Here is a 23,220-nt window from a genome sequence, read left to right as displayed (position 1 = left end):
AACCTGTCAAAATAGGATAGGTTCATCTCGGGCAAGGTGTACGCTAGAGGGCGCCCTCCGACCAAACCTCGGGAAAAGATTCGATCGAACGCAATGTCCAACAGGTTGTTACCGATGATTGCGCGGTTTGAGCCCCCACGACTTGGGCCTTAGAGCCGGGGAGCTGGGGGTAATGTAACGATCTGTCATTTTATATTACCCACCATTTATTTTCTATTTCCATTGGAATAATAACAAACGGCCCACTGATGGCACGTGATGGGTAAGCGTCTTAGCATCAAGATAGGTACTCGAGTAATTTCGACCGGACCATGGCGTATTCCTTTCGGGACCATCGCTGGAATGAGCGTAACGACCGGTCGAAATTACTTTGCTCCAAAAGTACGCTCTCGCCACGGCTAAGCCTTCCGTGGAGCTCGATTAATTATCCGTGATCTCTCCCGGTCGGTGTTCGGAGGGACGTTCACTTTCCAGAGTGGCTCGCCACTGGAGCTGACCGAGTTACGTTCCCCCGAAAACCCCGAAAACGGTCCGAAGAAAATTAGGTTACCCCTTTCCAGGAGATTCTGGAGCAATATGAAAGAAAACTCGGTTACATATGGTTCTGCTACATCTTACCCTGGTTGTAAAAGTGCGTAACCATTCAGGCACGTTGTAAAAGCTCCTACCGAAGGCGATAATCGACCACTAGCTCGGCACATTGGAGTGTCTATCTCTACCTCCACCACATACCACCACTCGATGGACAGTGTGAGACCCACACAACGACAAGCGTAGCAAAAGTTATGCACTTAATTGCACCCAACAAGGTAGTTATATATTTTTTCCTATCTCTTTATAAGCGGCCGGGCAACTTCTTTGCCTTGTCCCGGAGATTGTTTGCAGGCCGTGGACTTGTTGTTGGCTATAATTGCGGACGAACGGCGAGCAAACCAGTTTGATAAACGTAGCGGCACACGGTATGTTGAGTGGAACTGTGAGGTTGAGGGATAAATCATCAATTTGGTTAAACCTCACCTCACCTCGCGTGTCCGCTCTAGTTAGAGTAGACAGGAAATACCATGAACCACTTGGTACTGGGGTGTTAATGATTAAGAGATGTGTCTGGTCAATTCAATGCTACTTGACTTGTCCGTATGTTCGATTGAGACTGATCCTCTTGTACTAAAGGATTATTTCTAGAACGCGACACTTCTTTAAGGATAAAAACATTCAATTTTAATTTTGACCAGATTGAGTTGATACTTATTTTTTTATATTTTTTTAATCTTATATGACCTTCTCTTTCAAGTCTTTAGATGAAGATGTAGTTCAATCGACCATATAAAGACATATTTCTATGTCGTTTAACAAGAACAACCATAATCATGTCAGATAACAACTTGCTAATGTCGTGAGAACTGCAGTACTCATCGTTTCTCCACGCCAGAATCCTGGTTTCAATTTCTCCAGCTTGCCAACGACTTCCAGTTACAACCTGTTGACCGGTGGGTGAAAACCTAATGACTCCACCGGGAGCAGTTCAATGCACCATTGCATTAACCTGTTATGGAGGAGGCGAGGTAAAAGCACGCCCATGCCACGACCAGACCCCAACCAGGCGGTGGTTGGATTATCTTCTGGAAAGGTTTCACCTCGGACGCCCTCCTCGCGATGACTCAAGGCGGTTTTGCGCAACGGAAAAACGGCGGTGAGATTACGACTCTGCACGAGCAAACCTCCGTGGTCGTCACGGCAAAAACACATTCGATAATCTCACCGGATCTCGGGCTAGGATCTTCCAGGGGAAAACGTCGGAGTGCAAGCGGATGTAAGGCAATGGAATGAGTGGTCATTGGTACACCGCATCATCGCAGTACTTCATCAGCGTGACTACCGGTTGGCGGATTGGTTTGGTTTCTTCTGCGAATGCAACCACGATCCAGACGATGACGTCGGTGTCCGGGGAGAAATTGTCGTTGAACCTGGTGAGATCGAAAGGCGTTTATGTAAAACAGGAATGGGCGTTTTACGACTTTCACATTTTCCGCTTCGTCCCTCCAGGCAGTTGACGAAGAGCGTCTGCCAAGTCAAGTCCGTTCTTACGTTGCTTGGAAAATGTTGTAATAACAGCTAGAGGATCTTCTATTTTTTCATTCAATTTTTTATGTGTGTGCACGTGGCATTGAAAAGTAAAAATAGTTGTTGAATGAAAGTTCGGCAGACTTGTAAAGGTTCACCGACTGAAACCGTGAGGTGATCTATTGTTTTTCCTCCCGGCTTCCGTCACCAAGGACTTCCATGCCTCGACCATTCGCGTCGGCTTACGATGACCCAATTAAAAGCCTATCAAGCCGAACGGACAAACAACAAAAACCCACTACACTCTAGGCTTGCGACCGCAAACAGCCTTCCTAATTGCATCGGAGATTCCGCCGTCGCCCCGAGCCAGAAGAGTGCGCACGTGCGCCTCCGATCCACTCCGTTCAAGTTCAGCCTCCACACTGAACGTGCGCGTCAGCAGGTCTCGGTCATGGATGGATTCGGCTCGGATTTGGAAACCATGATTCAGCTCGATTTTGCTGCGCGGGTGCCAAACTGATGTTGATCGTGATCATCATTGCTGGCGCTTGTTGTTCCGTTAAACGGTATTCTCCACCTGAAGATTGAAGATGGAGCCTACCGTCTGTGAGTATGGATTTTTTTTTCGTATGAGCGCTTGATCGCGGTTAGCTGTCTATCGAAATTCAATTTTCCGACGCCCGTATTGCCATCGTTTGGCATGGTTTTCAATTTTGTTTCGTGGTTTTCGTTCGCTCCACTGCCAGGGCCAGGGTCGCCGGAGCAAACTGGATTCGGTTGGATTCATGGTCCACAAAACCGCATCTTTTGGTTATTAGAAAGCTATAATTATCGATCAAAATTTATGTCTTAGTTTGTTTGTTTATATTTTCCGGCTGTTTTGTTGTGTAGTGGTCAATTTCTAATTCGTTTTGATGTTATTGGAAACATATCTTTTTCACTTTTCAGGTCCGTTTGTTCAGATCTAATTACAAACACAGAGCTTGTAGCAAAAGGGATTACAAGTCTGTGATTGACATTCGTCGAAACTCGCTTTCTTGCTACTGGCAGACAAGTCCGACAGCGTTCCGTGAGAAATAGAAAATGAAAGGAAATATCCATTCAACTCCGGCACGTATCCTTTTGAAGGATCTTCTGTCATGTTTTAACTTGAATACATCGAAATCGTACATCGCCCGCAATGGCAGGACGCACCTTGCACGATGGGAAAAAGTTCGGGCGGCAATCAAAAGTGAACAAACGCCCATCAAAAGTGAAAGGCAATCGGGCATCGCACCCCCGGTGGCGAAGGGAAGCAAAATACTTTAAGAAAAATCAACAACAACAGCAACCGCACATGCCAACCATTCCGAAACTGGGCCATCACTTTCATTGACGCGATCGTGGCGCGTGAATTTGTGGAGTGCCTCTCGCTTGGGGAGTCGAGCGTAAAGGCAAACTTCAAGTGACTTTCCTTTGTCGACTGCTGACTGTTTGTATGTGTGTGTGTTTATGTGTGGGATGGCGCGCCGGAAGATGTGCTTAAATCCCTCGCCCGAGAGAGGACCGAAAGGAAAAGGAAGCTTAGGAAATGGAAAGTGAGTAGACAACTGTCGAAAACTGAATTTTCGGTCCTAGGAAAAATAACGCCTACAGTTGGATGCAGTCCAAGACAAGTACGGTAAGAAATACAAACAAACCGCTTCAGTAGACCTTTGAGGAAACTCCCCACCGTTGTGGATGGAGCTGGTCATGAAAGCAATTCAAGGTCTTGAGAAATTGCATAGTAGATTGATGGATCTAGCTCTTACACAGCTGCACATAGGCAAGTAGATTCAAGTGTAATAGCAGCTTTACTAATTGCACAAAGACTTCCACAGCGTCTACACAGTTATAGGCTGCAGCTTGTCCATGATATGCGTGAGCTTCGAAAACAAGAGGTTATTAATTATCGATGCGTTATCTGTAGTTGTTACAGGTTAAAAGTTTGATAGGCTAGATCGGATTATCAATAGAACCCTGGAGTTCTGTATGATTCATTCACTATATCTTGATTCTACTGCGCCGAGGCTCGGCAGAACGCTGAAAATGTATAATTTAAAACCGGTCCCTGGGGAACTTCTTATTAGCCCTAGTCCCGCTACACTAGCAAACATCAAACCTTTGGAACCCGTTAGAACTCTCTGGACTTGGGAAGTACTTCACCGCAGCGGGTCTGATTTATGGCGAAAATCTACCGGAATCCCATTAGCGCGTGCGAATGTCACCGTTTACTGATGCTAGTCGTACTACAACTGACGGGAACTGCTGCCACTCGCTGAAACAAGCGATGAAACCGCCAATTTAGCGACGGTTTGTCACTGGAGCTGTGGTCCGTATTTTCACCCCGGGTCTCATTAAAAGCTTTGCGGTTGAGTTTCGATACGAAAACCCGAGTGCGACTACAGTACGTTCTCCCTCCGTTGACAGTTTGATGGGAAGTGGCAAATCGGTGGTAGCAAACTTGAAACGACTTCATACGAGTAGTAGACAACATCGAAGGACTACCGCTGTAGGACCCCGGGTAGGAGCGGCTGAGGATCCGCTCGGGTGCATCCGATACGAATCGCGAGCTGACGGTTTCGCAATATGCTAGTAGCGATTTGGAGGACACCATTTTCGTCTTCCCATTAACTGCAGGTGGCATCCGATTTCCGATTAGGCAAACGACAAATGAACCGTAATACCATCATCATCCGGCCCGGCGCCATGCGAGACCCTTGTCGCACTCCGAATCAATTGGAAACGTTAGCTTTCGATTTCGATTATTTTGCGGCCTTTTTCTTCTTGTGTGTTTTTTTTTCGCCAAATGGATGTAAATTTAATTTTATCGATTTCACCCAACCTCTCTTGGTGGCACCTGCAAACATCCCCTTTGCAGGCAGGTAATAGGACCTGAAAGGTGGCAAAGCCGGGGTGGTGATCGTAAAAGTTGTAATTTATGCGATTTCTGCTCGATTGAAACCATGGGAAAGTCATTGGAGTTTGGCGATTCCTGGGTCGGGTCGGCTAGTGGTGGGCACGCTTGTCTTCAGTGATCGGATTCGGGCAAACCCAGTGAAGAGCAACTAGAGGCGGGGTAGCAGCTAAATGGAAATAGAATCAATCCAGAGTCACCGGTCGGTTGGTAGACGCCCGAAAGGTGGGCGATGTAATGAAAATGTTATTTTATGGATTGTGCCAACAAAGCAAGGTTAGTTAGTAGGCACACACACACACACACACATGGTGAGCAAACACAAAAGGCATTCGAAAAAGGACGCATCGAAGGATACGGATAGGGACCTAGATAAAGTTTCCGGCTCGAGAGACACACGGCTACACAGATGTGGCGTGCGGTGTGCGCTAAGGCGAGCTAGATTTTAATGGCTATGCAAATGGTTATTGCGAATCACCTCGATGCTATCGTGTGCTATTCTCTGGTTGAAATATGGCACTGCAGAAGCTTCACGCTCGATAAATTACAGGCAGGCAGGGGCTGGATGCCAGAGCCTCGTGGGCGAAACATAATGCTGGTGCCTTTCGTAGCGATTCCCCAAATTTCTGAAATGGAGTCGTGCGGGCAATTGGGAAGGTTTTTTTTAGTATGCCATGCTCCAGGGCCAACTGATTACATCTTTGGATTAAAAACCATGCAAGTTGGAACATGTTACTATCGCTTGAATTAATCTATTGCGAAGTCATAAAGTTGGAGGCACTGACTATGCTTGGAATAAGTATCCCATGTTCCCGATCTTCAATTTCTCTGCCCCAAACACTGGTATCAAATAACTTCCATGCAAACATCCGGACTGAAATGGATGCAACCACGTGCCACCGACAGCCATTCAGCTCAACCGCGACCTCACCGTCAACTCGTACTAGGCCAATTAATCGTACTCCAATGCAATCCCACACCCAGTCCCCGGTAGCACCGCAAGAGATCATCGAAGGTCGCTCGGTGCTCGCTGTTGTTGCACCGGCGAACCTCAAGACCTTAGAGAAACCGCAAAACTCTAACGGACTGGTGTGTGTGTGTGTGTGATGTTTCATGGGTTCACTGTAGCGTGCATCGGAAAATCGCACACGCCATGCCGGTTCCCCACCGCGGTGGCATCCAAAACCGCGTCCTCCGCCGGCTGACTGCTGCAGGCGGTTGCGGTGAGCGCATTAAATATGCTTGTACTTGAAATGTACGCACACACCGGCTGATTAGAGGGTGGGATACGTGCCCTCTGTGCCATGATGCCTGAACTTCTGCCTCTATGAACTGCAAATAGGCTCAGGGATGAGACGCAGGGAAAGTGTTGGTTGACAGATGTAAAATGCATGCATTATTTAGCCCTGTTAGACTTTGGTTATTCATTTATCCACATCAGTTTGAATATGAAATCTGCTGTTTATTATGAGTTTTACACAATATTCAAAACAGAGAACACACTACAGTATTTTAAAACCATAAAACTCTTCCTTCCATATATTTTCCATTAGGGAGTCTTCTATCACAAGTTAAACCTGATCCAATTGGAATCTTCTCCTTCTCAGCTAACAATACACTTTCCAAAGGGTGGCGACCCTCAATCACATCAGGCCTTTCCACCTCATCAGTTGCAACATCAAACACGACAAAAGACAGCCAACATTGGCCCGAAAAGGAAAACAAAACCCGTACAAACGCTTCCAAAGCCATATTGTTATGTCAGTCTGAAGGCAATGATGGGATTGCGTGCTTTTTCCCGTTCATTTTACTTTATCTCGGAAGGTACAGTTCATTTTACGTCGCTTTGATCCAGTTGCACAAAGATAAGACAGATTCGTGAAAGTACAACCGACAGCTAGGAAAGAGAGTGGGAGTTTGGAGACGGAAACGAAGGGAAACCTGGGAATGATCGATGGTGAATCTTAATGCACTCTCGAATCACTTTCAGCTTCAGCAGCAGGCGAGAGTAAAAGTGCAAATGCAACCCCGGTTCGGCCCCCACAGTGCGGTAAATAATACCACTGCACTCCAATGCACTCCCGCGTCGGCTCTTGGGACGATGAAAATGCATCATGGAAAATATCGCACAGCTTCATCGTTGTTGTTGCAAATGGGGAAAAAAATGGAGGAAAACAAAACCATGAAAACAAAACACAACAAATCTGCGAACGAACCGATGTTCAAAGGGGAAAAAAAACGAAAAAGAAATGCAATGTGAAATGGTGCGACAAACACCGTGCAGACATCAAACCTAGGTGCATAGGGTGCATTGGAGAAACTGGTGGAATGGTGTAACGCGCAAAAGAACAAGCTAGCTGGTGAGTTGACAATACAGTGCAAAGTGCATTTGCCCGAAGGGTTAGTTGGGTGTTGGTGCGAGCGAAGTCTTCCCGTGGCGAGAACTTCCTGTTGGGGTGTTGGGTGCTCCGCCTGTAAGCGAAAGGCAGTTGGCAAGCGGCTTATGCCGAGCTTGTGATGGCGTTGTGTTAGAGAAGCGGCAGGACTGAAAAAGGGCATCCCTAAAAAGCGACCCATTTGTTAGCGAAGCGTCCAGCTGGGACCGGAAAATTCCGTAGCACGTTCCGGAATGTGCGTCCCACTGAGACTACGACCCGACGAGTTTGTTAGTGGCAAGAGGGAGAATGCCGGGAAGGAAGCGGGTCGGTCGGAACAATCCTTCACGTTGCATTTTCCTCGAACGGCAATACCGTCACCATTCGACAACGAGTGCGCAAAACTGTAACCGGAATGTTCCAACAAAATCCCCAAAACTCAAACAGAGCTGTTCTTGTGTCGTTGGACAAGTCTCTATGTCTTAGGACAAGTCCCTGCGTTTGGGGACCACAGAACATTCCGGAGTAGGTTAAGGGACAACTGAAAGCAAAAATAAAACCAAGCGGAGCATTGTTAACGAGTGACCCTTGCCATCGGCTGACAAGAACCTAAAACGGACGCTGTCTGTGTTTGCCCCAAAGGGAAACCTCCTATCCCCGCGTTTGAGACATTAAGTCCTTTGGGAATACCGTTAGGGCGTAGGTAAGGAAGAAAACGTGTACTCACAGAGAAAGCAGAACGCAAACAGCGCAAAGTTCAGCACACGAAAGCCGTTCATTTTGCAGAGTGCTGTGTTTTTTTCCCCCTGTTGTCTAGTTTTTCGTCCTTCCGCTATTTGGCGATGAAACGTCGCTGTGTTCCGGTGAGTCCCTAGACTCCGATGTCCTCTGATCCCTTCGCTGGCGGAAAATCCGTGTCTGGAAACTTCACGTGTTTGGAGGATTCTTATCGCATGCCACCGTTCTTTCAATCAAACTACACCACACGCTTTCTAGTTAACACTTATTTCCTACTGATCTTACACACTGACCAACAGCTGTCACTTCCACGAAACACCTCCACGATCACGCCGGGAAGCGCATCGGAAATTTCTCCCACCGGGAAAAAAAATCACTTCACTCACTTTCGTTGCTTCCAATCGATGACAATTTTCACACTTATTCGCTTCCTTTCGCTGGACTGAAAATTGGCAAGACGAAACTAAATATAGCCAAACCAAAACAACGGAATAAAAACAAAATTCAACAGCTCTCGTCTCGCGCAGTGCTTTCCGTCACGGGGCCGGTTAACGCAAATTTGCATAGGAATTTCGATAGGGTCAGCTCCTGTCAAAGCTTTGTAGGCTTTTCACTTTTCACACCTCACGGCTGGCGATTTCTAGGAGGAGCTGCAAATAGAAGACCAAAGAAGATTGAATTAAAATTGAGTTCAAAATTTGTATTTTCACCAATCGAAAGCCCTACTGAATCCGCAGTAAGATAAATTTATTCCTGACTCTAAATGGTCTTAAACTCAACTGTGGTACGTACAAAGTGTTAAATGAAGTTTGAAGCCAGTGGAATGCGACTCACACGACCGATTTGCTAGAGCTTCCAATCTCAACTACCAGCGATCGAGGTCTTCGGCTGATCGAAGAAATCTCACAACCGCTCGATCGGGTCATCGTCTTCGAACATCGTAATGTCGATATCATCACATGAGTACGCACAGATCCGGCTATCGCATCGTTGATCATAACAGGATCGAGCGGAAGAGGCCACTCATGTTGTCTCCCCTGTGGTAATCCATGTTCAATTGCATTTCCTCTATTAAGTCGTTACTCTTCCCCCCGGGCGATCACGCGTTTCTCCAAACCCTAACGATGGTTTCTGTGGTGTTTGAAGTGTTCATCAAAGTTACTTCCGAAATCGATGAAATTAAACTAAACAGCATGTCGCCCATCTGTTCCCAACTTCTTCAAGATGAATCGCTCCGACGTCGTCCAGTTTCGAGCTTCGAGTTTACTTTTGCGTTGCGTTGAAACAAGTGAAAGCTCCTCGAGGTGCAGCCGAGAATGATTAATTGTGCGTGCGGATCAGGTTTCACTAATCTCCATCCCGTGTTGGCCTACGTAGAGCGGGCAAAAGCACCTCTTCAAAGCAGAAGAGTTGAAATGGGTCCTCGAACGGTCGCTCGATTGCCCAAAAGCCTCGTTTGTCAGCGTTTGCGGTGAGTTTGCGGGCCCTCGAATATATGGGGCGTTATATTGGCGGATGCCCCGTTTGCATGATACAGGAAGCAATAACTCACACCCGAGTGGGTCTGTTCGTATTAACTAGCACCGGTCGGTATCATCTATCCATCTTACCGTGAGTCTTCGGAGGGGTCAATGGATGGGCAACAAAAAAAAAATGGAGGAAAGTCTACTTGTAACATGGCGTAAAAAGGCCTCAGGGAAGCGCCATCAAAAGATCATTCTCAAGGTGCTACTTGAGTGGAAGGAAAAAGCAACGTTGTGGTAGGAAAACCCCTAACAAGAAAAGGCATTTCAGTGCACCGGAAAACCCTAGACGGAGGCCACGCTTCCCCCTTCGGAGAGCTTCGTTTCCGGCGAGAAAATGTGATTCCAACACCCGTTTGCGTTTTGCTAGCTGACGAGCCAGGAGTAAAAACTCGAACGAACAATATGAAAGCCATAAGATAGGAAAACACACCGCACGGTTCTCTCCGCCGAAGCTGAAGCCCTTTTTCTCCCTTTTCCCGGTATTGTCCACGCTCCGTGGGCTATTTTTCTTCGCCGGAAAAAGCACTTCAACGCGCTGCGCCGGACGGGTGACTAATAGAAACGGACCGTTTTCCGCATAGATTGCTGAATAATACCGCAAAGAGTTGAGCCGAACTAGGGATCGGTTGGGGATGTGTTTCTGGGAGGAAAAAGAGGGCGGGGGTAAGGATGGGGGGGCAACCGCTTTACACAGCGAGATAGACAACGACGTGTGAAAACCCGATGCCCTCCCCTCGAGGATTGAGGACGATTTGTAGATCGGTTGAAATCTAACCTCAAAACCGACGTCCTTCACCGGCCCTCAATCTACCCTTTCCTTATCTCCCGGCGCATTCTATCTTTCGTTTTCCATCGAAAAACATGCCTCCCCCCGGTGGAGTTCTCGTCAAACAAGGGGAGCGTGGTCTCATGGAGGGACACTTTTTCCCTGCATCCCAAGTTGGAGGGTGGCCCATGGAGTGGAGGGAAACTAGTGGACAAAAAGAACATTATCATTCGCACGTTAAAAGGGTCCACTCCGAAGTTTCCGGAACCCTGGTCGGTTTTCTTTGTCAAAGCAATAATGCAGCAATGGAAGAGAAAAGGATTTCGCCGTGCGCTGGTTTTCCACGGTATGAAAACAGAATAGAAGGATGAAACGGGGCGATGAATTGAGCTGTTCATCAATCAATCATGGGCCGATCCAGCAAAAGAAAAATGGTGAAAATAAAGTAAAAAAAACGATATCGTTGTCGTTCATACAAAAAAAGGGTAAAATTGTGCCTCGAGGTAAGAGCCATAACTTAAGAAGATTTAAAGAGATATGCAGGACATACCATAAACAAGCGGACGTTGGAGGATATATTTCTCTAGACCTTATCGTTGTCTTAAATTGAATTTTGGTAACTTTCAGTGTTTTTTAGGATTATTTTTGCAATAAACTTTTCTCAAACTCTCAACGATCCGTTTGCACGATAGGTACTGGTTAAGTGAAGCAAACATAAAACAGAGTCGTAGCATACCAAACCTGGACCAGACCAGTCCGGAAAGTTACGACTTTTCTATTCCATACCACCGAACCACCTTAGTCCTAGCTGAAGAAAATTTTCTTACAAAAAACGCCCCACCGCTTTTCATAGATTTATCTGGCTCAAGACGCAATGTTGGTCTGCTTTTTGTTTTCGGTGACCCGAGCATGGCTCCCACAAATAAAAAGAACAGTACGCTTCAACCAAACCATGACGGTCAACTCATGCAAATTTTGTCTTCAAGGGAAAAGGTTTTCCACCGCCCGAAAGCGGCGTGTTTCCATTTTCGCTTTCTCGCGTTTCGGTCGAAAATTATTTAAATTAGAAGACATTTCTGGCTCCGGCCGAAGGAAAACTCGGACTCGTGGACTCTTAGTGGAAGAAAAAGCCAACAATAGAAAGGGAAACGCCACAAGTCAAGCAACACTGACCATGAATTGAGTTTTTGGTTCTTTGCCCTCACTGACCATTAAAAGGAGAGAAAAAAATATCAAACCATTGCAACGTGCTCCATCCAAGGATGTACGCGAGAATGTCCTAATGATAGCTCGGTTAATGGTAGAATTTGTTTTTTCACTAGGTAAAACGGCCCGGTTACACGGCCCAGTTACAGGATCCAAGTACAGGACCCGGTTACAGTGCCCGTTTACAGGACCCGATTCCTGGGCCCGGTAAGTGGGCCCGTTTACAGGTCCCGGATACAGGGCCCGTTGACAGGTCCCAGTTACAGGGCCCGTTTACAGGGCCAGGTTACAGTGCCCGTTTACAGGGCCCGGCAACACGGCCAATTTACAGGGCCCGTTGACATTGCCCGTTGACAGGTCCCGTTTACAGGGCCCGGTTACACGGCCCAGTTACAGGATTCAGTTTACAGGGCCTGGTTACAGGGCCAGTTGACAGGTCCAGGTTACAGGGCCAATTTACAGGTCCCGTTTTCAGGACCCGTTTACAGGGCCCAGTTACAGGACTTAGTTTACAGGGCCCGGTAAGTCGGCCCGTTGACAGGTCCCGTTTACATCCCCTGGTAACACGGCCCGGTAATACGGCCCGTTTTTAGGGCCCGGTAAGCAGGTCCGTTGACAGGTGTCCCTAAAATCTCGAAAACGTTTCATTTCCTTCGTACTGCAAACTTTGAATGAAACTGTGTAGCACGTTCACGTTTTGCTTTGTTTTATTTCGGCAAAGTAACCATCGACTACCAAAAACTCGTTCAGCGCAAGAAAAATTTCCCCTACCATCCTGCATCCATAGTATCCTTAGCAAAAGCACAGCGGCTGGGGAAACCTGGGGAAAGTGCGTGGGAAAACCGGAACGTCGAAATTGTCGAAATTGTGCATCTCGCTTACGTGCTCGCTTCGCTCGTTCACTTTTGCTATTGCTATCTAAGCTCAAGGTCGAAATTGTCGAAATTGTTTGCATCTCGCTTACGTGTTCACTTCGCTCAATCGTACTGTCTAATGGAACCACTCAGTTAGCGGAGTTTGTATACGGGACTAGGTAAAACGGCCCGGTTACGCGGCCCAGTTACAGGACCCAGGTACAGGACCCGGATACAGGGCCCGTTGACAGGTCCCAGTTACAGGGCCCGTTTACAGGGCCCGGCAACACAGCCAATTTACAGGGCCCGTTTACATTGCCCGTTTACAGGGCCCGGTTACACGGCCCAGTTACAGGATTCAGTTCACAGGTCCTGGTTACAGGGCCAGTTGACAGGTCCACGTTACAGGGCCAATTTACAGGTCCCGGTTACAGAGCCCGTTTACCGGGCCCATTTACAGGACCCGGTAATACGGCCAATTTTCAGGGCCCGTTTTCAGGACCCGTTTACAGGGCCCAGTTACAGGACTTAATTTACAGGGCCCGGTAAGTCGGCCCGTTGACAGGTCCCGTTTACATGCCCTGGTAACACGGCCCGTTTACAGGTCCCGTTTACATGGCCCGGTAATACGGCCCGCTTTTGGGGCCCGGTAAGCAGGTCCGTTGACAGGTGTCCCTAAAATCTCGAAAACGTTTCATTTCCTTCGTACTGCAAACTTTGAATGAAACTGTGTAGCACGTTCACGTTTTGCTTTGTTTTATTTCGGCAAAGTAACCATCGACTACCAAAAACTCGTTCAGCGCAAGAAAAATTTCCCCTACCATCCTGCATCCATAGTATCCTTAGCAAAAGCACAGCGGCTGGGGAAACCTGGGGAAAGTGCGTGGGAAAACCGGAACGTCGAAATTGTCGAAATTGTGCATCTCGCTTACGTGCTCGCTTCGCTCGTTCACTTTTGCTATTGCTATCTAAGCTCAAGGTCGAAATTGTCGAAATTGTTTGCATCTCGCTTACGTGTTCACTTCGCTCAATCGTACTGTCTAATGGAACCACTCAGTTAGCGGAGTTTGTATACGGGACTAGGTAAAACGGCCCGGTTACACGGGCCAGTTACAGGACCCGTTTACTGGGCCCGTTTACAGGACACGTTGACAGTTCCCGGTTAAAGGGCCCGGCAACACGGCCAATTTACAGGGCCCGGTTACACAGCCCGGTTACAGGACTCAGTTTACAGGGCCCGATAAGTAGGCCCGTTGACAGATCCCGGTTACAGGGCCCGTTTACAGGGCCTAACCTTATGGATTTAGTTTTATACTTAATTTTATTCTGCGTTGGTTATTTCCATTACGTTGCAGCACCACTTTTCCCAAGAGTAAATGCAGTGTTCGAAAAAAATTGTCCCTTAAATCTCGAAAACATTTCATTTCCTTCGTACTGCAAACTTTGAATGAAACTGTGTAGCACGTTCACGCTCTGCTTTGTTTTATTTCGGCAAAGTAACCATCGACTACCAAAAACTCGTCCAGCGCAAGAAAAATTTCCCCTACCATGCTGCATCCATAGTATCCTTAGCAAAATAACAGCAAGTGGGGAAACCGTACAGTGCGTGGGAAAACCGGAACGTCGAAATTGTGCATCTCACTTTGGCGCTCGCTTCGCTCGTTCAACGGTGCTATTGCTATCTAAGCTCAAGGTAGAAATTGTCGAAATTGTGCATCTCACTTTCACGCTCGCTTCGCTCGTTCACCTGCGTTATTGCTATCTAAGCTCAAGGTAGAAATTTCATCTCGCTTACGTGCTCGCTTCGCTCAATCGTACTGTCTAATGGAACCACTCAGTTAGCGGAGTTTGTATACGGGATATCAATTTCTTTCGCTGCCTGCTTTCTTTTTTTGTTACCAACAATCAAACAGAAGCAAAGTGGATCCATCATGGAATGACGGTTTTTGCAGGAAAACCCATCGTTGGACAGGAATTTCCTTTAGCTCGTCAAAATAAATGATGTGCTTGGGGATCAATAAATAAGTTTCGGGTGGTAGTTAAGGAGAAGAAAAAGTTTTCCGGCACCACATCCACGTTAATTATATCCTTTTTAGTAACGAGTTTTCCTCCGAGTCTGTCAGATAAAAGTAGAAGAGCGAAGTAGATCACAAAAAGATTAGGAAAAAAATGGGCCTGCTTCGATGGCGATGTTCTATTTTGCTCATGAAGCAATTTTATCAAATCAAAACGAATAAAGCTCATTATCATCTCATTTCTTCGGATGAAATTTCTTGCAGCTGACTAGCGAAGGTGAGGCGCCGTGTAATATATTTATTGCAATAAGTTCGTCATTCCACGCTCCCACCGAACGTCTGAGCAAACCGCCAAGCTTGAACCATCTTTTAAAATTACTTTTTTCATTTGAAACATTTGAGGGAAAACTCACCGCCATCGTCTTGTGCCCCACACCAAAAGAGAAAACAATATTCAGATGGTCACCTGCTCACAATTTGCCGAGGAAAAAGGAAGCCTGGCCCGGGAATGGCCAAATATGCAAAACAAACGGCGAACAAAATGTAAAATTACGCAAAGAATGCTGCATAAGTAATTTTTGGCAGCGAAGCTCATCTCTCAAGCGATAAAGTTTTTTTTTCCTTTTCCGCTGAGGTGTATTAAAAATTGGCTTCTGGTGTGGTTCTGACAGGGCCATCTTATCGCTCCCACTCTTGCCACCATTTCCTGCCTCCGCATTGTTATGCAATCTTCGGAAACATTGTGCCAAGCTCGTGGCGTCCCTCCGTTTGGTCCATCGGTCCTACCGCAAACTTCCTTGGAGTGAGCCTAAATTTCCGGCACGCCCGGAAACTCCGATTCACCTTTCATCTTCTTTCGGGGGCTTGGGCTTGGGGGGTGGGGAGCTAAAAATAAAAGTTTCTACAACGGTAGAAAAATTTGAACCGGTCTGAATCCTCAAGAAAAACATCGTCGTCTGCTTGTTTTTGTTGCTGCGTTGGCTCGTTTTAGATAAAATTCTTCCTTGCTTTTTCCTATTTGACCCTGAGTTGGCACCTTTACCGTCGTCTTCTACACCATTTAAGCTACTGTTCACCACGCCTAGTCGATTTTGCGGTTGAATAAAAAGCAAACAAAAATGGTATTAGCACTTGTTAGACGTTTCCATTAAAAACAAAACGAAAGGTTGGCATGAAATAAAATTGTTCACCCACCGAACAAGACAAAACAAAAAAAAAAGAATCACATACGATCCTCCCACCGTTTGCGAGTTGAAAAGCACATCGTCATCGTGGGTATGATTTTTTCGCTCCCCCCTTTCCTTTCCACCGTGCAATGGTTGAAACAAACGACGCCAGCTCGGCAGGACCATCCTTGGAGGCCAGAACGCCATCGTGCAGCCGGGGACGTCTATTATCGTAACATTCTTTCCTCAAAAATAAAGCAAAATAAAAAATTCACCCCCTCCCAACACCGACCAGGATATGCCATCGCAAACAAGCGGGGCCAAATGGTGCCGAAGGCTTCGAAGTGTTCAACTTTGAATAAACCTTCTTCGGGGGAAGTATGAGATGAGAGTGAAATGAGGAAGGAGAAGATAAAGAAGAAAAAACAACATTCTCCCTCGAACGAGTACCGGAAAGTTCACACCCATCCCGACACCCGCGCAGCCTTCCCCCACCCTGGACGGGACACTTTCTCTGCTGCATATATTTGGTCCCCCCTTATAGACACACACACACACCCATACACCCCGACAAACTGCTCGAATGATAATCGCATGCAAATTAGTTTGGAAAACATTGTCCTCGGCCTCTACGGCCCCCCTTTCGGCAGAAGAGCACCCAACGGAGAGCCACGGTCCAATAAAGCGACCACCAAGCGACGCCTTAAGTATGCCTTGATGTGGATCGAGTGATTTTTCTATTGCCTCTGCCTTTTTTTTGTGACGTCCCACATTTTTTTTTTTTACTTGTTTTGCTCCCTCCTCGTGTGAACTTTTTTCCATCGAACGGCGAGAAGGATTCTTTTTCCGACGAATTTTTGCACCCTCACTCGTTGTTGATTTTTGGCGGTCTGCAGCATCACACACGTGCGCCCTGCATAATCGAAACTTTTCCGAAATTTTTCGCCCGACCGTCCGGGAGGGGGTCGAAAGGGGTGGTGATGTGCGGAACGAGCGGCGGATTAGCTCCGTGTTTCGGAGGGGCCCAAAGTGGATTCCAATTAGTGTAGGACGGCATGTTGTTTTGGGTGTATCTGGGGGATGCTTATTTTTGTTCTTTGTAATCAACGTGAACTTCAAACTGTTTCGCTTTGACCTTTCAGGTAGTCGTGATCTTTTTGGATGTGATCAAATATGCCATCCATAATGGACATATGTAGAGATAATCAATGCTAATCTGATCTTAATTATATCGCAGAAATCAACACAACTTTGTTTCCAGAAACGATTGATCCATCTGCTTGTACCGTTCAATCGAACAAAGTCCAGAAAAGTCCAGAAAAGTCTTAATCCAATCCCAACCGAGACGTTGTTATGATGCGCTCCGTTTCTCAATGGTAGTCAATCAATTATAGTTTATTGCTGCAAACGCGACCATCGAACGATAACCGTACCGTCGGGGTTGGAGCATCGTACATCCGTGCCATTGCTACACCGTGGATGCACGTTGCACTTCGCTGCACTTTCCATTATCGTTGCAGCATTGCAACTTTCCGTCTTGTCAGGTTTGCCGTGTGTGTGTGTGTGGGGGGGGTTGTTGTTGGCTGGATCGAATTAATATGCTCGCCGTACATACCAGGCAAGCGAGTATGGGATGGAGGCTACGGCCCTTTCGGTACCGAACGTGGCGAGCATTGCATTGTCGGGCAAATAAATAAACTATTTCCGCTGAAATGCCACTCAAGAAAAAGCCGGTACGTCGGCGAACTCACGTTTTGCCCCCGGCGTTACGGCCGGCTTTCGCCTCGTGGTGGTCGTTGTCGGGATAGCTGTCGGTGTGGTGCCCGAATGACTCCTACCGCTCCGGGACGACGGACTCCATCCGGAGTTGAGCCACTTGCGCTACACTCGATTGCTGCGCAAATAGTTCGTGAGTCGGCACACAAGAGCTGTGTTCCGAAATCGCATCTCCCAAGGACCCCGTTTGCCTCACCCGGGGGGGGGGGGGGGGGGGGGGGGGGCTTCACCCGAGTTGGGTTTCTAGCTCGACCGGAACAGCTTTGCTGGCATGACCGGCCGGAAGCCGGAAATAGACGGACTTAAGGCTGCCATTCCTACCGGCGAGCTTGCCCCGTACTGCATGTGCTGTCTTGGGGTGGAAGTTTCCGATGCCATTCTTTTCCATTTGTTGGTTGCCTAATAAAAACTTCCCTTCGAGCTTGTGAAGTCAAATAAGGTAAGCCATTAAATGTAGCTCTTCCTGCCTTCCGCGAGAATCTTTGCGAGAAGACGTTGAATCAGATTGGCAGATAAACTCAATTGCGCATTGCCCGGCCAAAGATACCCGTTAAAAGCGAAGTTACAGGGAGGTGGGAGTTTGTGTGCTTCAAAATGGCTACCATTACCTGTCAGGACCTGCAACCTGCTACCACGGAGCACACGATTGCTCTCCCCGTCAAGGGATAATCCAATTTGTGACCGGGAACAGAAGGATTCTCCATTAGCGCGTGGAACGTGGTAAAGTATAGCTCACCTGGCAGAACCCGATGAACCCCCCATATGCCGATAACAAGGTTAGGCGATGGTCCTCGTTCATCCACTTTGCTGTGCTCCTAAGAGACATCCTTCGGCGCTCGAAAGGAAGGGATCGAATATGTTTCATTAAAAAGAACACCAACTCTAAAGGCGAAAACACACGCACACCTTGGCACAAACGCGCGTGAAGTGAAAGCGCCTCCAGCGCGGAACCATCAATAAAATAAACTTTCGCCAAACGAATTGTCACCTCGAGCTCCACTCGAATGTCACCGTCCTGCGAGAGTCAGATCGAATTTCTTCTGACGCATTCTCACGTCGGCGTGTTTGTAGGGTATCTTGAGTGCGTAATGGTTTGCGCCCCTCCCTCCCGGCGCTTTGCCTCACACGGAACTGTCCCGCATGACAATTTGTCCCATTTATCAAACCCGCGCCATGTGTGCCAAGTTTGCAGCGTAACGGAAAAAAAAAGAGAACGAACCACGTGGACGTGACTTTCGGGCACTCTTCGCGGGCTGAGAATGTGAAAGACAATGATTCATGGCAGTCCGGCTGGATCGAAGGCCGGGTGAGAACTTCCATTTTCCGACCCATCATTGCCATTACGGATAAAATGCGCACCGCCCGTAATGACCTGTCACCCGCCCGGGTTTTTGGGGTGTCTAATGGGTGACAAGTGATAGGCAAACACACAGTCGAGTGGAGTGGAAGAGCGTTTTTCGGCCCAAGAGTGGAACGATAAGCGGGAAACCTACGTGGTGCCGCGCGAGAGAGTCCCATTAACCTACTCCCCGGGGCCGGTGCGTGGACTTGACGAGGTGCGTTTAGCACGTGCCGGATCGAGGAGCCAACCGGAACCAATACGCGGTTCGCTCTTGACAGTGAACTCGAAATCGAAAGCTCCCCTTTGGAGGGTGGATGGATGGATCGTTGGTTGGTTCGGCGTAAAAATGTAATGAGAAGAAGAGCAACGCACAGCAACGGCGAAGTTGGAGGGGTTGGAGCAGAGACCACCACAAACAGATGTCCGTGACCGGTTCGGTTTCGGTCCACCGGTGCCCGATGGTGTGTGTCCATCCAACGTTTGCTTCCAACAATTCAACCAGACGGCCGTTTGAGCTTTCTTTCTGCGCCGGCCGAAGAAGAAGCGCTAGCCTTTTTTGTAGCTGCACAGTGGGTCAGGGAGTGAAGACTTATCGGTCAAACGTACTTAATTTTTTTTCAATTGGTGGTTGGTAACCGAGAGGGTAAAATTAAAGCTGTTGTGAAGTTCGTTTATGGTGCGAGAATGAAATGAAAAAGGATTGGTTTTATATTTTGCTATTCCAATTACCATCTTCTCAAACTCGGCTTTTAACAGAGAAAAACATATGAGGATAATTAAAATTGAATAAATTTGGTTATCTTACTCATCCCAAAGATGCTCATGAGTGCAACGGAAACTTTCTACATAATAAGTATTCATAACATATAAACATTTCTAATACCCTTTGATATGAAATAGGTGCAAACTTATCTTCTTTTAGGAAGACATTAATCAACTTAATGTGTTTCATCAGCTAAATTTAAACTAATTATAAATATTTTCGAAGTAACAATACGATCTCGATCGGTGGACCGTCTCACCGCTGTGACTTGAAAGGTGAGAGTGGAAAGAATGGAGCTAAAAAAGCATGAAGATCGTCGAGACCATCGGACCTCCGAAACGAGAGAAAGTGTCGATCGGTTTCACCCGATACCGGGAGGGTTTATTTTGGGGAATTTTTGTGTCGTTTCCTCATTTTGTTTTTTTTTCGTTTTGTTTCCCTCCAAAAAAGATGTCATCAATTTGCTCGGCGACGTTTTCGAACGCAGAGAAGCGGATCTGAGCGGAGCAGATGAATCAGAGATGAAAGTTGTAAAATGCTGTGGTTGCGTTGTCCATCGAGTCCAACATGTTGAGCCGGGTTGTGTTAAAATTTTACACAAACATAAAGAGAACGATGGCGATGCTAACGATCAAGGGATGTTTTGAAAACAACTAAGCATATCGCGATCGGTCATCGACACGGGGCGTGGAGGAACAAGTTTTCCTCCAGTCACGCAAAAATCCGAACCTTATGTGATTGCATCGCGAGGGGAACGATGGACTTCCCAGGGCGGTTCATTTCGAATGCAATCCATGATGCAACCATGATGCACCAAGCGTTTCGAAGGATTAGAAATCGATCGACCTCTTCTTTTTTTATGTAGCGTGATTCATCGGAGCGTTGCGAGGAAGGAAGTCATAGTGCGTATCCGGTGCGTTAGTCAATCGAGTCGTCTAGTTTTTGTTGTTTTCTGTTTTTGATGCTCACAATGGAATGCAATCGGAATGCACTTGACCGCGGTGTGTCTTGCGAATGGTTTGCAAAAGAATTCGCAACCGTTAGGCGCATTATTTTACATCATTTCCACAGAAGGACAACGTTTGCCAACATTCCGGTTGGGAAATCTTCGAAAACAAAGCACTAACTTTTATTAACGAGAATTCGAGTGGAAAAGAAACATTAAATATAATGAAAGAAACAGTTTTTCAGGAATAGATACAACTCATACATCATCTGGATAACGGTCATGGTGAAATAACGAATGCATCGCTACCGAACGGAGGCACAATCTTGGAATCAATTGTAGCAGAAGCTAGACAATCCCTAGAAATCTTGCCCCTCTCTCACCCGCCTTTCCCTTCCCTTCCATCCCTTCCGTCTTTCGGGAAGTCACCATGGACGACGCGTAAATCCTTTCCATACCGATAGCTTAATTTATTACAGCAATATAATGAAAACGAATAGCTCCGACACACCATCGGCATGGTCTTCCGTTACGGATTGTTTCGTTCGGTTCTGGGTTTTTCTTTTGCTTTTGCCCCCCTCGGTTGAGGCTTAATGGACGGATGGATACAATTTTCGTTGATTAGGACAAATGGCTCAAGGGCTAACCGGACCGGATTCCGGACCAACCCACCCGGCAAGCCTTAGGGAACCGGGATGGGATCCGGGAAGCAGCACAATTTTCTCGACGCACAACAGCACGCAGTGTGTGTGTGTGTGTGTGTGTGTAATAAACTATCTAACAACGGAGAGCACTTCTGATTAAAGGGCCCGTTCTACTGTTTTATGATCCGAAAAATGGACCACTTCTGGGCAAAATCGGGAGGAGGGATAATGTATGGGGATCGTTCTGGATGGCGAAGGATCGAATGGAGAAGGAGGCCGAATGTGTTTGTTATGGCATAAGAAATGTTTGGCTCCATCGAAGGAACCATCGAAAGTTATGCAGTGTGTCCACATCGTTTAAAGCCAACAGCAAAAAATAGGTAGCTGGGAAGTAGCTATCAACTACTTCCTCATGTCCTGGAGTTTCCCAAGGGCCGTTCCTTTGCGAGTTCCGAACAATAGCGCACAACTTTGTCGCAGGTGTTTTCCCGGCTTTTGAACGGTTTGATTATACTCGGATTTCCAAACGGCCAATCTGCAGTGCAATGGCAAACTGCCGAATCTCCACCGTCATCAATTGCACACTAAGGAAGTTGTAAAAGTCTTCCTTTGTGGAGGGATGCACTTGGCAGGACGATGCAGCGGACGGAAAACTTATTGTGTCGCCGTGGCGCTCACTCCGGGCCCAACTTTCAAGCGGTTACGAGCCAAGTTTCTGTATGCGTCGAATGTCAGGAAGTTTGCGGCCATTTCTCATCGTCTGTAAAGCTGTCGTACGACACAATGGGGAAGATGGAAAGTTTTTCCACCGGTCCCTGGGGGGCTCTCCTGCTCCCATACCTCCCCATTCGTCCCCGCATGTCCTTTGAAAGGGTGAAAATTCAATTAAATCCCGCCCAGCCAGTCCAAGGTTCGGTCAATCACCATTACCGATCAAGCGGCCCCACGCTGACACATGTGGTCGGGGAGGTAGTAGTGGTGGTGGTGCGTGACGAGACCACAAACGAACTATTTCTGGATCCCGGCGGATCTTCAATGTCTGTAGAGATTCCATCCCCCGTAGCCTGGCACGTGGATAGACAGATTGAATTTAAACATCCCCCCGTCGACTTCCGAGTAAAACTCAAGCTGGAAGCAATTGCCGAAGGATTTAGTCTTGCGAATAGTCAATCCCACCCAGACAATGGGAGGAAAAAGGAAAAATGGTTCAATTCAAACTGAACCTCCTTAAAGGTCGAAGAAGATTGTGCAAATAGTACAACGTCTTCGGTTCGGATAATCATTTCCCGTGAACCAAGTTAGCCTGCAGCCAACGTCTTCATGGCTTGTACTCGACAATCGATTGTACTGAGGAAGTACGGATTTGTGGATTTGTCGTGGGGGAAGATGTGCAACGCAACGAATTTCCCCTCGATCAAATGGTTTCATGCAAAAATGTCTATTTTCCACGAACCTGGGTACAAACATGGAAACGTTCCTAACGTCGACACAATTCTCGTTTAACGTCGAGTTGCTCGAACATGTACTTTGTCGGATTCTGCATACCGGTTCCCGATCGATCGCTTAAAGATTTGACTTATCCTTTATCTTGCTGCCACGTTGCTGCCATCTTTCGTTTTCCATCTTTCCCCACGAGAAACTGTGGAAAATCTGTGAAGTACGAGGTGTGCATGGAAAAATCGAAACACGATGTTCACGTGAATCAACGCTCCAAAACAAAAACAAGCCCAAGTAGCTAACATTGTTGTCCGGGTCTAGATTTAACTCACGTTCGGCGAACGAAGACCGCTTTCCCGCCCCGATCGATGATAACGATGGGTGTGGGTAGGTGTTGAGAGCCGTGAAAAAAAATCGAATATTGCACGAGAAATTGTGTCGCCCGGGCGTGATTGAATCGAACGGAGTGGAATGTTGGATCGAAATTTAAATGGCAATTTGCTTCACCCAGCACGTTCGCCAATGTCTGGGTTTGTTCGGAGGCGGATACTTGCTTGTTTGCTTGCTGTTTCCACCGAGCAGCCAAAGCTTGTCTTCAGGATGCCCTGAAGCCATCGAACGGCGTGAACGAGAGAAATGAAGGTTAACTTGGCGAATGGAAAAGATAACG

At 47.2% G+C, this 23,220-nt stretch overlaps 1 protein-coding gene across 1 annotated transcript in view; it reads right to left on the bottom strand.

Annotated features, from left to right (window-relative positions):
* Nucleotides 1-8,150, bottom strand: part of LOC131272654 (uncharacterized) — a 33,968-nt gene extending 25,818 nt beyond the window's left edge. The window contains exon 1 of the mRNA XM_058274475.1: nt 8,099-8,150. Within this exon, the coding sequence (XP_058130458.1) occupies nt 8,099-8,150 (52 nt within the window). The remainder of the gene's footprint in view (nt 1-8,098) is intronic.
* Between the last annotated feature and the right edge of the window lie 15,070 nt (nt 8,151-23,220).

Source organism: Anopheles coustani, chromosome 3 (assembly GCF_943734705.1).
Source record: "Anopheles coustani chromosome 3, idAnoCousDA_361_x.2, whole genome shotgun sequence".
NCBI classification, from domain to species: Eukaryota; Metazoa; Arthropoda; class Insecta; order Diptera; family Culicidae; genus Anopheles; species Anopheles coustani.
The sequence above is the reverse complement of the archived record's forward strand: the minus strand, read 5'-3'. Positions and strand labels throughout refer to the sequence as shown.